The 16,708-nt window shown below is 43.1% G+C and overlaps 1 protein-coding gene across 1 annotated transcript in view; it reads left to right on the forward strand.

Annotated features, from left to right (window-relative positions):
- The first annotated feature begins 4,345 nt into the window (after positions 1-4,345).
- The window catches only part of LOC124789255 (carcinine transporter-like), a 36,842-nt gene continuing 24,479 nt past the window's right edge, over positions 4,346-16,708 (forward strand). Inside the window, exons 1-3 of the mRNA XM_047256551.1 lie at positions 4,346-4,535; positions 5,814-5,982; positions 15,450-15,671. Coding sequence (XP_047112507.1) covers positions 4,346-4,535; positions 5,814-5,982; positions 15,450-15,671 — 581 coding nt within the window. The remainder of the gene's footprint in view (positions 4,536-5,813; positions 5,983-15,449; positions 15,672-16,708) is intronic.

Below are 16,708 nucleotides of genomic sequence, written 5' to 3' on the forward strand. Positions count from 1 at the left end.
TCACTGAAACACAACGTTATTAATTACATAACACAACACTGACTTTGAGCCTGGGGTCACAAACTCGTCCACTTGCTACAGTTGTCAGAAAACAAGGGAAAACCAAGTAAAAACATAACACAAAATTGACTTTGGCTCTCCTGTACCATTGCCCAGGAGTAGAACATTCAAAGGTTCTCAAAGTGGTGACCCCGGACACTGATACACTGGTGCACTCGTCGAATGAAAGAATTATTTACTGCTTCTAGTGTTGCCAGCTGAAGATAATTACAAGCAAGCATGACACATTCCTGCATGTCCTCTGAAGTTGTTGGAATATCGCGATAGACAAAGTCTTAAATGCGTCCCCAAAGAAAAAAGTCCAGAGGATTTAAATCAGGAGACCTAGCAGACCAAGCAACTGTTCCTCCTCGACCAATCCACCTGGCAGGATACCTTCGGTTCAGAACACGACGTGCACGCAAGGCATTATGTTCATCTGAGGAAGCTGGCACACACTGTACTGTTTAGACTACCATTGATGAAATAAGGGCCAATAATTGTAGTACCGAGCATCCCACACCAGACGTTAACTCACCATCGATGCTGATGTTCCACCTGTCTAAGCCATCGTGGGTTGTCGCTGGACCAATAATGCATGTCTCTTGTGTTTGCCTGTCCTTTGATTGAGAAGGAACATTCATCGGTAAATAGAACACTGGAGAAGAAGTTCGGGTTGGCCAGGATTTGCTGCTGTGCCCACTGACAGAACTGTACATGATTCTGGAAATCATTCCCATGCAATTCTTGATGTAGGTGGGCATGGTAAGGATGGAACTGGTGACGTGTAAGAATACGATGTACACTGGTTTTAGGAATGCCAATCTCGTGTTCAAGCTGTCGTGTACTCACGCGTGGATTCATAGCAACGGAAGCGAGAACAGTAACTCCGGCAGCTTCGTCTGTGCGACTGCTACAACCACTGCGTTGTCGTGGGTTGAAACTTCCCATTTCCTGAAGCGTTGCCACAAGACGAGAAAACATCCACCGGGAAGGCGGTTTCTTGTCAGGATATCGCACTCTGTACAGTTCACTGCCTGCGTAGCATTTGGCCTACCTTCTGCAACAACAAAAAAGAAACATCTGTCGATGCAGTTTGTAGGAAGGACAGCCTTTACTGTATGCCTACTCTACACAACAGTATTTCAAAAGGACTACACTACTGTACTAAATGTACCCGTACATAAGAAAACAGTATTGCAATTACTGTTCTGCTAACTTACATTCCCCACAGATGAGTTGCATTTCTACCTTCTCTTCGTTGGTGTACATTCTACTCACACTACTCTCCAACCGACGATGGTTGACGGAATGATGGGTGTGCATTCTACTTATGTTTACATTTGTCCTGTATCAACGTCAGCACGTGGGTGTGTTCCATTAGCTCGAGTACCTGCACTAAGCGCTGGCAGCGTCAACGCCAATGTTGTGCTATGTAATTAATAACGCTGTGTTTCAGTGAAAGGTACACTGTGATACATTTTTGAATACGTCTTTAGGAGGAGAATTGAATTACCGAATAAAAAATACAGGGTATCATCTAAAAAAGTCAAATCGTTGTTCATATCTTTGTAAAAAAACAAAGCTACAACAAAGGCAATCATGCCGATTGATGTCTTCCTGACGGCTAAAGAACATTTGCTTGAAACATTTTGTAATTCTCATCTGCACAAACAGTTATTTAGGGTGGCCAAGATAAATGGGACACCCTGTATATATATATATATATATATATATATATATATATATATATATATATATATATATATATGTGTGTGTGTGTGTGTGTGTGTGTGTGTGTGTGTGTGTGTGTTCGCATTAGTACTGATATACACTCCTGGAAATTGAAATAAGAACACCGTGAATTCATTGTCCCAGGAAGGGGAAACTTTATTGACACATTCCTGGGGTCAGATACATCACATGATCACACTGACAGAACCACAGGCACATAGACACAGGCAACAGAGCATGCACAATGTCGGCACTAGTACAGTGTATATCCACCTTCCGCAGCAATGCAGGCTGCTATTCTCCCATGGAGACGATCGTAGAGATGCTGGATGTAGTCCTGTGGAACGGCTTGCCATGCCATTTCCACCTGGCGCCTCAGATGGACCAGCGTTCGTGCTGGACGTGCAGACCGCGTGAGACGACGCTTCATCCAGTCCCAAACATGCTCAATGGGGGACAGATCCGGAGATCTTGCCGGCCAGGGTAGTTGACTTACACCTTCTAGAGCACGTTGGGTGGCACGGGATACATGCGGACGTGCATTGTCCTGTTGGAACAGCAAGTTCCCTTGCCGGTCTAGGAATGGTAGAACGATGGGTTCGATGACGGTTTGGATGTACTGTGCACTATTCAGTGTCCCCTCGACGATCACCAGTGGTGTACGGCCAGTGTAGGAGATCGCTCCCCACACCATGATGCCGGGTGTTGGTCCTGTGTGCCTCGGTCGTATGCAGTCCTGATTGTGGCGCTCACCTGCACGGCGCCAAACACGCATACGGCCATCATTGGCACCAAGGCAGAAGCGACTCTCATCGCTGAAGACGACACGTCTCCATTCGTCCCTCCATTCACGCCTGTCGCGACACCACTGGAGGCGGGCTGCACGATGTTGGGGCGTGAGCGGAAGACGGCCTAACGGTGTGCGGGACCGTAGCCCAGCTTCATGGAGACGGTTGCGAATGGTCCTCGCCGATACCCCAGGAGCAACAGTGTCCCTAATTTGCTGGGAAGTGACGGTGCGGTCCCCTACGGCACTGCGTAGGATCCTACGGTCTTGGCGTGCATCCGTGCGTCGCTGCGGTCCGGTCCCAGGTCGACGGGCACGTGCACCTTCCGCCGACCACTGGCGACACCATCGATGTACTGTGGAGACCTCACGCCCCACGTGTTGAGCGATTCGGCGGTACGTCCACCCGGCCTCCCGCATGCCCACTATACGCCCTCGCTCAAAGTCCGTCAACTGCACATACGGTTCACGTCCACGCTGTCGCGGCATGCTACCAGTGTTAAAGACTGCGATGGAGCTCCGTATGCCACGGAAAACTGGCTGACACTGACGGCGGCGGTGCACAAATGCTGCGCAGCTAGCGCCATTCGACGGCCAACACCGCGGTTCCTGGTGTGTCCGCTGTGCCGTGCGTGTGATCATTGCTTCTACAGCCCTCTCGCAGTGTCCGGAGCAAGTATGGTGGGTCTGACACACCGGTGTCAATGTGTTCTTTTTTCCATTTCCAGGAGTGTATTAGGGTTTCCAAGAACACGAAAAAATTCCCCCTATTCACTCGAAAAAGTTTCACAATAGTTCACAAATAAAAAGAAAAATATAACTTCACAACTGCATATTTACATTGTACAACAAAAAATTATCACTTGTAATTCATATGTAATTTACACACGTGGTGGTACACGAAGTTAGACACTGCAGTGTTTGTACCACTATCTGGTTTCTTTCGTTATCCACTTGCCAGTCTCTCTCTTTCCTTTGTCAAAGGAAACTTTACTGATGCGCGCGGCGTTTGCTTTGTTGTTCTGGAAGATGACGACCAAAATTTCTATCTACACTGGTGGCTGGTGTTGCTTCCAATGATGTATGCTAACTTCGTTTTACAAATTCCACTAGAGATATCTTCTGCTCGGTAACATCCTTGTACAAAATAAAACCAATCATTCACAGCAGACATTAAGAGAAAGTGAAAGAAAAGCTTTTTTGCCACTTCATTGTTTTTCTTGCGAATGGGCAGTAGATGTGAAGCTGAATGACACAGTCTACACTAGTCTTGTCCACGTTAGATTACGATAATGTTTGACTCTATTGTTGTTGTAAAATATTCTTTTGAACATACAGAATCTCTTTGGTGGTTGCCTGATGTTTTGCAGAGAGTCAATGTATAACACGTTATTTAGCCATTTGAGTCTGGAATATATGCTTGTTTTATTTTTTAAAAAAGGGAGAAAAACTAACTTACTTTGCTTTGAAGCTCGCTGGCAGGCCCTTTCTGTTCTTCACGAGAGTTCCCACAGGTAGTATCTTCTGATGTTCCTACAATGTGCAGTGCGGCCGAGCGGTTCTAGGCGCTTCAGTCTGGAACCGCGCGACCGCTACGGTCGCAGGTTCGAATCCTGCCTCAGCCATGGATGTGTGTGATGTCCTTCAGTTAGTTAGGTTTAATTAGTTCTAAGTTCTAGGCGACTGATGACCTCGGACGTTAAGTCACATAGTGCTCAGAGCCATTTTGAACCTGCACATGATCATAGGACTTTATCTGCTTGCTGGATTGCCCAGCACCTCGAGATGCAGGTTGAGCTGACTCTTGCTGCCGGCAGGTACGGCCGACGCCCCCAGCAGCTGCTGTGCCTGTCAGCCCACGTGCTCAGCAGACTGCTGGTCGTCCTCGCTCCACACGTGCTGCCACTCTTCATCCTGGCAGAATCCCTCGTGTCAGCTGCGGCTGGGCCTTTGACAGAATCTGTCTTGTCTGTTGGTAAGTGTTAAAAATATAGATTCAACTTTCACAACAATCTCAGCAACAAGCCAATGCAGTGAAATATTAAACCAGAATTGTAATGTGTGAGGTCCGCCAGTTATGCAAAACACCGTTTTTTCTCAGTACCCAAACATGTTTCTGCACCACTGTGCCATCATCAGTGGGTTTCCGTTTTGTTTATTCTGCAATGTGAACACGTTTACTAAATGATTACAAAATTATGTGGATATTTAGTTCAAACAATAGTTCATTTCTTTTTGTTAATACCTTGGTGTGCGTGATTTTTCAGGACCACTTCTGTGTTATTTATTGCTTGTCATCTGCAACCAAACGATGTTGATGAGAAATTTTGTTTGGTTGCAGAAGACAAGCTACCTGTAATAAATAATACACAAGTGGTCCTGAAAAATCACGCACACCAAGTGTAAAGGTGATTAGATTAGGAAATGAGACACTTAAAGTAGTAAATGAGTTTTGCTATTTGGGGAGCAAAATAACTGATGATGGTCGAAGTAGAGAGGATATGAAATGTAGATTGGCGATGGCAAGGAAAGCCTTTTTGAAGAAGAGAAATTTGTTAACATCGAGTGTAGATTTAAGTATCAGTAAGTCATTTCTGAAAGTATTTCTATGGAGTGTAGCTGTGCATGGAATTGAAACATGGACGATCACTAGTTTAGACAAGAAGAGAATTGAAGCTTTCAAAATAATGTGCTGCACAAGGATGCTGAAGATTAGGTGGGTAGATCGTGTAACTAATGAGGAGGTACTGAATAGAATTAGGGAGAAGAGCAATTTGTGGTACAACTTGACTAGAATAAGAGATCCGTTGATAGGACATGTTCTGATGCATCAAGGGATCACCAATTTAGTATTGTAAGGCAGCGTGGGGGGTAAAAATTGTAGAGGGAGGCCAAGAGATGGATACACTAAGCAGATTCAGAAGGACGTAGCTTGAAGAAGTTACTTGGAAATTAAGAAGCTTGCCCAGGATAGAATAGCGTGGAGTGCTGCATCAAACCAGTCTCTGGACTGATGACAACATCAACAACAACACCATTCGTACTACAATGGAGTAGAAAAACTGGCTTGGTTTAGCAAACACTGCTCGTTTACAGTTTTAGGCTTGCATTAAAAGTTATTTATTGTGGAACCATACATAGTGCTGTCCTGCAAGTGCACTATAGAATCTTCTCCGAAACATTTTTGAAGTGAAGTCTGTGTTACTTGATACGTAATACTGAAAGCATTTGAGGATGATTTCTCGTGTTTCAGGTTTGGAGCTAACTGATATCAAGCACCGCACTGCAGTCAACCGCTATGGGTGCTGCAGCACGGCCGTTGGAATGATGCTTGCTGGTCTGGTGTCTTGGGGGCTGCCCAATTGGAACTATTCCCTCTCGTTTGCTGCCCTCAGTTGTTTTATACTATTCTTCTTCTTCAGGTAATATACACAAAATAAACGATACATGGGAATGTGTAAAGATGCAATGAATATTAAAATTTTATGATTTTGAGATGAATGAACAAAGGACGACGAAAATGTACAGCTTGTGTTTAGTCAGCGTGTCTTGTGCAAGAACAGAAGTTCACCACAGATTATTTTTGAGCGAGAAGCATGTACAGTAGAAAGGCGTGATGCGAAGCACATAGCGAGCTACGTAGAGCTTTCGAGTGTCTCATCTCACTGACCAGTCGAGTGGTCCGTTGTTGTGTGTGTGTGTGTGTGTGTTGTGGGACATTGCTCGCAATTAATCAAGTGCAGGGGCTGAAGATCTCTTAGTGTTCGGTATTCCCAGACTGCTCCTACGTACGTCATCAGCCTTATAATGAGAGTTATATACACGTACTAGCCATGCTGCCATTCAGTGTACTTTGGCAGCTGAGCATTGGGTAGGAGGAATTAGAAAAGTCTGACTTAAACTCTGGTTTCAATTTCCTCCAGTTCAACTTAACGCCAATGTAGCTAATTCTCACAGAAAAATGTTTGTGTACTGTGATTTATCTACACTGTTTGTGCTTGTGCATATATATATATATATATATATATATATATATATGTGTGTGTGTGTGTGTGTGTGTGTGCATGCATGTGGGAGGGGAGGGGGTGCGGTCTGCTTGTAAACAGAAGTAACTTCCACTTAATAAACTCACCATTTCTCCAATCAATGCCTGAGACTTTTCAGTCCTGTCTGTAAGCTGAGATGATGTTTGGTAATTTCCAGTACTGTGCCAGGGTGGGTTTGTCGTTGGTGTGGGTGGCTGCCAACACATTGTCGTGGAGGCTTAACGCGTGGAACTCCAGTATATTGCCATTAGGTGCTCCCTCCTGTTTACCATGTAGTGTTGATTGTTTACCCCGAATCTCTTGAAGCCCCTGTGAGTGAGTGTTACACATGACCCTGTGCGGAATTCTAGCGAGTTTGCAAATGAAGCTGTTATGGCTAATACGTTCGGCGGTCAAGGGAAACAGTGACTCTGGTTCTTTATTTTTATTGTCGCGTGTTGTGCGGAGAAATTGTGTTGTGGCGAGGTGATTCTGGAATTGGAGTTTGTCTGGGCTCAGGTTACTGATGCAGTGCCAGTGAGAAGTTTCTGAATTATTTACTCAACAACACTACTGAAAGAGCTCAGCAGGATGATGAGCCTGTAATTTTGTGGGATGGAGTCGTCTTTCCCTGACTTAACTGAATATCAGGACCTTGCCCAGTTTCCAACGTGCAAGGAAATACCAATGTTTGAGGATAGCATTCTTGATGTTTGTAAAATATTATAATGATGTACTTACGAGCTGGGTTTGAATTCCATCTAGACCAGTTTCTTTCGTAGGATAGTTTACTTGATAGTTACCATGATACGCCTTGTTTTACGATACCATATGTTGGCGAACCTCGAACATCACATTTCTTGCACATATATTTGGCTACAGTATGTATAATCTTTCTTTGTTAGCAGATACTTCGGTGAATAATTTTTATTACAATTACGATAGCTTTACAGTTTGTACGACGACGTAATAAAAAAGGCATTAGAGCAGTGTTTTCTTTTCGGTACTACAGCGTTGTGTTTTATAATTAGTCCCAGAGATGTTGTTCAACTTCAAAAAATTTATTAAATTGATAATTTGTAGTCTTTGATTTAGTCTGCTCTGATGAACAACCGTTTCCGTTCTTTAAATAAAATTTGTACTGTTTGAACCTTTTTCAATATTTTATGCTTCAGGTACTTCCACAATATGCAGACGATTAGCCCTAGCTTATGCTCTTTGGCGTTATGTATCTCTTAACTTATAAAAACACTCTTATTTAAGTTTTTCCGTATTACTTCTCTGAAAGACAAGAACTGGATGTTTGGTGAAATACGTTGTTCGTATAATTTAACTTCTTCACGTTTGCAAGATAAAATATTTATTTTTAGATTTTGCAGTATTATAAACTCAGTAACAACGTTCTGCTTTCGTGATGCACGTTAAGCTTTTGGGACGAAATATAAACGGTAACTGAATACTGTAAAAGTTTATTGGATGAGGAATTCCGTTTTATGAAGACACCTTAGGAGTTTTGTTTTACCGAGACATGTTTCAACATTTTTTGTGCTATCTTCAGTGGATTACTTTATCTTCTTTCTTACATGAAGCTATTGAATGTTAGTGCTGGTACACAATATACAACTTAGTATGGCGGCGAAAATACTGAACAAGTTCGAAAAATCGCAAAAAATTCCCGTGAAATGACAAAAGTGGTAGAAATCAGCATGTTACCATACCACAAACAAAGGGGATAAAAACATCAAAGCCATGACAAGTTGCAGATTGTGTAGCCGACTCACTGCCACCAACATTAACATTCAATAGCTTCATGCGAGAAAGGAAATAAAGCAATCCACTGAAGATAGCACAAAAAGTGCTGAAACATGTCTGGGTAAAACAAAACTCAAAAGGTATCTTGCAATAGGAGGAATTCGTCATCCAACTTTCTTAGCAAGCACGGGAATAAGAAGAACTGCAACACCAAAAGGTGATCGTACAAGTTCAATTCATACAACTTTTTCTTACCTTTCTTTTTACATTTACATTAATAGTGGTCGAAAATTGTGTTTTCTAGCTGTCGCTGGTCTTCGGTAAAGGTGGTGGCTCTGGTCCCTGTCCATTCCATATAAAACATAAAAATTTAACATTTTGTAATTATTTCACAAATTGTAATGGGTAAAAACCCTTTAATTGTAATTAGAAAGAAATATTTATCTTACAGACAGCAGCGTGACCGAAATGCAGTCGCACTATCTAGTCCATATGATTTCAAGTATTGTATGTCTGATGTAGGCGTGAGGCGCCTAGGCAAAAAGTGTGAAAGTTGTGTTTGAAGGGCTAAAACTGCCCTGGAAGAATGTTCCGCCTGGTCCTGGAGGGTTGGGAATCTAGCGTCTCTTACTGGTTCACCGTCCCATCAGATTAAACGCAGTTTGGTGGGCGGTGTCCAACCCAGTGAGTGTCTGATTCGATTATGGGCCTCAAAGAGTATGTGTTTGTTCCACACGTCAATTCCGACTGGGGCGTTTACCGATAAGGTTTCCAGTAGCAAAGGCATGCTGCGCTATGTTGAGTACTCTGCTTTTTATTGGCCCTGAGAGGTGCAGACTCCGATTTCTCGATTTCTCAAGTTCCGTTAGCTCTATTCCACTGTCTTGGTGGCCGTTTGTCGTTCGGTTCTGTCAATCTGTCTATCGGTACAACAGACAAAACATCTGATTATCTTAAACTGTCTGCGACGTTCTGATAGCATATCAATCACTACCGCGATGTGTGTGTTCTTCTGATTGCTGAACATGATAGCTTCGAACCTATTATTATGCACACTGAGGAAAATTGTAGTAATTATCACACCAACAATCTGTCTATCATCACAGGACAAGAGTCACAGTTAACTTTAACAATTTTCATATGACATTTATAGATCATTTGTTAAATAATTCCTATTATACCTTAATGGGTTATTTAGCCAACGTAGAACAATCGTTTGTAAAAATGTAACACATATTTATAATACAATACCCACTTCATTCTACAATATACTTTCTATAACACACATTGTTACTGTAAAATCTTACATGTAGATCTTCTTCGTCATAGTGAGGGGACAACCAACTGGTTTTAACAACCGATTGTCCAGTCTACAATTTTTTTGTTCAGTCGTTTTTTTTCAGTCAAGTGAAACAACCAATAATTGAATGTAGTCTCTGCGACCATGTAAGCTGTATCAGTGTTCTCACTCAGTCTCAATGTTTGAATTGTTTCACTTAATGTGAGACAGCTGACTGACAAGTCTCTGATGGTTACATCAGCCATATTAATGTTTTCACTCAGTCTCTGGGTTTGAGAGATTTCATGTGCATACTCTTTCAGTCTTTTCGGTTATACATGAATCACAACTAATTTTGCCAACTTCTTTAGAGAAAAGTAATGTAATTTATCTCAAGGAAAGCTGAAAAAAGTATATTTCTTAAAATGAAGCATTTTTAAAATTTGAGTATTCATTTACTTAAATATGCATTTTTCGTCCTTCTGGTATTAAATGTGGATGTTTGGTGGGTTTTAATTGGTTAATGATTGGTGCTACAAGATAAATTTATGTTGAACTAAATGAACAATCACTTTTTTATTTAAATTTACTGAAACTCTATTTCCTCTGGTTTGCACCAATCAGCAATCATCCTATTCTACATCTACATCTACATCTATACTCCGCGAGCCACCTTACGGTGTGTGGCGGAGGGTACTTATTGCACCACTATCTGATCCCCCCTTCCCTGTTCCATTCACGAATTGTGCGTGGGAAGAACGACTGCTTGTAAGTCTCCGTATTTGCTCTAATTTCTCGGATCTTTTCGTTGTGATCATTACGCGAGATATATGTGGGCGGTAGTAATATGTTGCCCATCTCTTCCCGGAATGTGCTCTCTCGTAATTTCGATAATAAACCTCTCCGTATTGCGTAACGCCTTTCTTGAAGTGTCCGCCACTGGAGCTTGTTCAGCATCTCCGTAACGCTCTCGCGCTGACTAAATGTCCCCATGACGAATCGCGCTGCTTTTCGCTGGATCATGTCTATCTCTTCTATTAATCCAACCTGGTAAGGGTCCCATACTGATGAGCAATACTCAAGAATCGGACGAACAAGCGTTTTGTAAGCTACTTCTTTCGTCGATGAGTCACATTTTCTTAGAATTCTTCCTATGAATCTCAACCTGGCGCCTGCTTTTCCCACTATTTGTTTTATGTGATCATTCCACTTCAGATCGCTCCGGATAGTAACTCCTAAGTATTTTACGGTCGTTACCGCTTCCAATGATTTACCACCTATGGCATAATCGTACTGGAATGGATTTCTGCCCCTATGTATGCGCATTATATTACATTTATCTACGTTTAGGGAAAGCTGCCAGCTGTCGCACCATGCATTAATCCTCTGCAGGTCTTCCTGGAGTACGTACGAGTCTTCTGATGTTGCTACTTTCTTGTAGACAACCGTGTCATCTGCAAATAGCCTCACGGAGCTACCGATGTTGTCAACTAAGTCATTTATGTATATTGTAAACAATAAAGGTCCTATCACGCTTCCTTGCGGTACTCCCGAAATTACCTCTACATCTGCAGATTTTGAACCGTTAAGAATGACATGTTGTGTTCTTTCTTCTAGGAAATCCTGAATCCAATCACAAACCTGGTCCGATATTCCGTAAGCTCGTATTTTTTTCACTAAACGTAAGTGCGGAACCGTATCAAATGCCTTCCTGAAGTCCAGGAATACGGCATCAATCTGCTCGCCAGTGTCTACGGCACTGTGAATTTCTTGGGCAAATAGGGCGAGCTGAGTTTCACATGATCTCTGTTTGCGGAATCCATGTTGGTTATGATGAAGGAGATTTGTATTATCTAAGAACGTCATAATACGAGAACACAAAACATGTTCCATTATTCTACAACAGATTGACGTAAGCGAAATAGGCCTATAATTATTCGCATCTGATTTATGACCCTTCTTGAAAATGGGAACGACCTGCGCTTTCTTCCAGTCGCTAGGTACTTTACGTTCTTCCAGCGATCTACGATAAATTGCTGATAGAAAGGGGGCAAGTTCTTTAGCATAATCACTGTAGAATCTTAAGGGTATCTCGTCTGGTCCGGATGCTTTTCCGCTACTAAGTGATAGCAGTTGTTTTTCAATTCCGATATCGTTTATTTCAATATTTTCCATTTTGGCGTCCGTGCGACGGCTGAAGTCAGCGACCGTGTTACGATTTTCCGCAGTGAAACAGTTTCGGAACACTGAATTCAGTATTTCTGCCTTTCTTCGGTCGTCCTCTGTTTCGGTGCCATCGTGGTCAACGAGTGACTGAATAGGGGATTTAGATCCGCTTACCGATTTTACATATGACCAAAACTTTTTAGGGTTCTTGTTTAGATTGTTTGCCAATGTTTTATGTTCGAATTCGTTGAATGCTTCTCTCATTGCTCTCTTTACGCTCTTTTTCGCTTCGTTCAGCTTTTCCTTATCAGCTATGATTCGACTACTCTTAAACCTATGATGAAGCTTTCTTTGTTTCCGTAGTACCTTTCGTACATGATTGTTATACCACGGTGGATCTTTCCCCTCGCTTTGGACCTTAGTCGGTACGAACTTATCTAAGGCGTACTGGACGATGTTTCTGAATTTTTTCCATTTTTGTTCCACATCCTCTTCCTCAGAAATGAACGTTTGATGGTGGTCACTCAGATATTCTGCGATTTGTGCCCTATCACTCTTGTTAAGCAAATATATTTTCCTTCCTTTCTTGGCATTTCTTATTACACTTGTAGTCATTGATGCAACCACTGACTTATGATCACTGATACCCTCTTCTACATTCACGGAGTCGAAAAGTTCCGGTCTATTTGTTGCTATGAGGTCTAAAACGTTAGCTTCACGAGTTGGTTCTCTAACTATCTGCTCGAAGTAATTCTCGGACAAGGCAGTCAGGATAATGTCACAAGAGTCTCTGTCCCTGGCTCCAGTTCTGATTGTGTGACTATCCCATTCTATACCTGGTAGATTGAAGTCTCCCCCTATTACAATAGTATGATCACGAAACTTCTTCACGACGTTCTGCAGGTTCTCTCTGAGGCGCTCAACTACTACGGTTGCTGATGCAGGTGGTCTATAGAAGCATCCGACTATCATATCTGACCCACCTTTGATACTTAACTTAACCCAGATTATTTCACATTCGCATTCGCTAATAACTTCACTGGATATTATTGAATTCTTTACTGCTATAAATACTCCTCCACCATTGGCGTTTATCCTATCCTTGCGGTATATATTCCATTCTGTGTCTAGGATTTCGTTACTGTTCACTTCCGGTTTTAACCAACTTTCCGTTCCTAATACTATATGCGCACTATTTCCTTCAATAAGAGATACTAATTCAGGAACCTTGCCCTGGATACTCCTGCAGTTTACCAATATTACGTTGACTTTTCCTGTTTTTGGTCTCTGAGGACGGACGTTCTTTATCAACGATGATAATGTCCTCTCTGGTAAGCCGTCAGGTATTTTATCGTTTCGCCCAAGGGGGGGCCCCCTAACCTAAAAAACCCCCGTGTGCACGCCACACGTACTCTGCTACCCTAGTAGCTGCTTCCGGTGTGTAGTGCACGCCTGACCTGTCTAAGGGGGCCCTACAGTTCTCCACCCAATAACGGAGGTCGATGAATTTGCAACCATTATAGTCGCAGAGTCGTCTGAGCCTCTGGTTTAGACCCTCCACACGGCTCCAAACCAGAGGACCGCGATCGACTCTGGGCACTATGCTGCAGATATTAAGCTCAGCTTGCACTCCGCGTGCGATGCTGGTTGTCTTCACCAAATCAGCCAGCCGCCGGAAGGAACCAAGGATGGCCTCAGAACCCAAGCGGCAGGCGTCATTCGTTCCGACATGTGCTACTATCTGCAGCCGGTCACACCCAGTGCGTTCAATAGCTGCCGGAAGGGCCTCCTCCACATTACGGACGAGACCCCCCGGCAAGCACACCGAGTGCACACTGGCGTTCTTCCCCGACCTACCCGCTATTTTCCTGAGGGGCTCCATAACCCGCCTAACGTTGGAGCTCCCTATAACTAATAGGCCCGCCCTCTGTGACTGTCGGGACCTTGCCGGAGAATCGGCCACTGGCCCAACAGGCGAGGCATCCTGTGGTGGCTCGGAAACGACGTCATCACCACTAGGAAGCACCCCGTACCTGTTGGAAAGGGGTAAGGCAGCTGCCACGCGGCCAGATCCCACCTTCGCCTTTCGGCCAGGCACGCGCGAGCCCACCACTGTCCGCCATTCACCCTGGAGTGATGGCTGACCGGTAAGATGCTCACTGCCGGAAGACGCAGCGACATCAGGGGTTCCATGTGATTCCAAGGCCACCGAAGTAGGCATAGGTCTCACCACAGTTGCCCCAACGCCACTACGAGCCGACGCCTGCGCCTCGAGCTCGATGAGCCTAACAGACAAAGCCTCCACCTGCCCCCGAAGAGTGGCCAATTCTCCTTGCGTCCGCTCACAACAACCACAGTCCCTACACATGACTATGTTTACCCTACAAGCGAACGGTGTACTCGCCTTATTAGCAGCAGGAAATCGAAGTGCTCTCTCACTGACGGTCTAACCGACACTGAGCTGTTCTAACCAAACAAACAAAAGCGTGTACGATACGAGGGTCGATAGCAACGGCGATACTGTACACTACACTGTTATTAAAATAAACGGTTGTGTCTAGTAGGCACTCAAACACGCAAGAAATTACAAAAATAAAATAGTAACTACCCAGATAACTGAAAATAAGTTGTACCTGTTTGAAGCTCGTAAAAATGTGTAACAAGCGAACGGTGTACTCGCCTTATTAGCAGCAGGAAATCGAAGTGCTCTCTCACTGACGGTCTAACCGACACTATTTTGGTACATGCTGAGGTGACGTGAACATAAAACATATAATGTCAATTGTTGGAAGCTTTTTTCGTGAGAAATATTTGTTAATTTTCTTTGTATTTCTTTAATTAATATAGATTCAGACTATGAATCATCTTTGCAGAGACTTTAAATCTCACTGAGTTTGCCTTGAGGATCATTTTCTAATCAGTCATAAGGTTTATTCCATCCTCACACCACTGAGCATTTCGGAATTCTGAAACCAAACACAGAGTCCACTATTAAGAAAATGCCTCTTCATAAACATGGATGAAGAGCCAAACTAATAGTTAGTGAATGCACTCAATAAAAATAAGATGTCAGGACAACAACAACGGTGACGACAAGTGATAACAGAGTTGAGTCAACAATAAGGGTTAAATAGTTGCATAACAATGGAATGTTCACACTCAAAATGGAATGCATTGTTTTCCAACAACCAACTGAATCGATTCCTTTGATTCAGTTGTTCCTATCAGTACTTCCTCATCTGAATATACATTTTATTGCTCAGGAATATCTACTCAGTTTTTCAGAGTTACAAAGATTCAAAGATTGAAGTGCATAGGAATAACGAAAATTCTAATGTGAATTGGAATATATATATATATATATCATATGTGTGTGTGTGTCTCATAATGGAACATTCGTTTCCCTATTAAGCTTAATTTGTTTCGAGTATGAACATACTAAAATACTAAAGAATATTGTGCACTATCGATAAATTATTGTTAAGCTCGAAATGCAACCATTTAAATGTCCAAATGTATAAGTAAAGTTTTCATTGTGTCTTTTCTTTGTATGAAGCTGACAGCTCTAATATTGTTGTAAAGCTGATAAGTGGACCAATATTCTACTACAACTACAACTACTACTGTGATTAGTACTTACAGGAGACTTGTATTTTTTTGGTGATAGTTGGTTCCCCGAGTCTCCACGCTGGCTGGCGTGCAGGGGTCGCGAGCAGGAGGCGCTGGCCGTTGTGCGTCGCATAGCAGCCACCAATGGCTCCACGGTGCCTCCGTTCACCTTGCAGGTGATCCAGACCGTGGGCAAGAGCAAGACAGACAGGAAGGGCTTCCTTGGCATATTCTCCAGCTGGAACGTCTTCAGGAACACAGTAATCCTCATTGTTGCCAGGTGACTTACCAAACAACTTTCCAACTCGTCTTTGTTCTACTAGAACCTAGCAGTTTATGGGTGGTACATATTATCTGCAGCCTCTTCAAATTTCTAGTTCAAGGGGAAGGCGAAGGTGGCACAAAACTTGTGAAACCTTCCTAATTTCCTTCCAGTCTATTCGGGACCAAAAATGACCAAAATTATGTTTTGTCACCAGGTGACAACTTCTGACTACAGTGCTGCATGTCTGATGTTTCCTCCAGTATTGTGGCGGTCGTGGAGTTACCAATGCACAAGCAATCTGCACTTTATTTATTGACTGATGCCTCCATACAGCAATACAGTTACCAATGCCATGGTGCAGCCACTGTCACATAGGCAGTGTGTGGAGGTGGAACGCAGAAGCAGCACAACAGCAGCTGACAGCGCTGTATGTGATGTGTCAGCTTATAACGTATCTATACTTTACTGTGCATTTTAAGATTTCTATCGTGTCCACCCATTCGTCTAATACAGGGTGCCTAGGAAGCTGTTTTCTCGGATACCTAGACATCAACTCAAGCAAATCTTATTAATGGAGTTTACTACAGTAAATTAAATTGACAGTACTTAACTTTGCCTTTGTCACAAAGAGGTGCCGCAAGCAATTGGCGACCCGTATATATATCGAAGGACATTGATTATTTTCAATTCGCATGCAAGCAATTTGTGTAGATCACAAGTCACAGCTAATCGTTTGGATCACGGCCCGTCTTCTAGCGAGGCTGTGGCTATGCAGAGTGGCGCTTATACTCTCTTCATGTAGGGGCTGCTACTGTCATTGGGTCACCCTAGTGAGCGTGCTAATGGCTGATGTCGTCTCACAGTCCTCTCTGCTGTATTATTCTAGACTGATGTGCTGGTGCTTGATGTTAACACTCGATCAGTTTTAATTCTGACATACGCATGTAAGATTCCACTGTTGGTGGAAACGAGGTATCGAATCCGATGATCAATGCTTAGCGATTGAGTACAGACAGGTACAATCTGATTGCTATTGCAAGAGTATTTATTAC

The sequence above is a fragment of the Schistocerca piceifrons genome, chromosome 3, assembly GCF_021461385.2.
Source record: "Schistocerca piceifrons isolate TAMUIC-IGC-003096 chromosome 3, iqSchPice1.1, whole genome shotgun sequence".
NCBI classification, from domain to species: Eukaryota; Metazoa; Arthropoda; class Insecta; order Orthoptera; family Acrididae; genus Schistocerca; species Schistocerca piceifrons.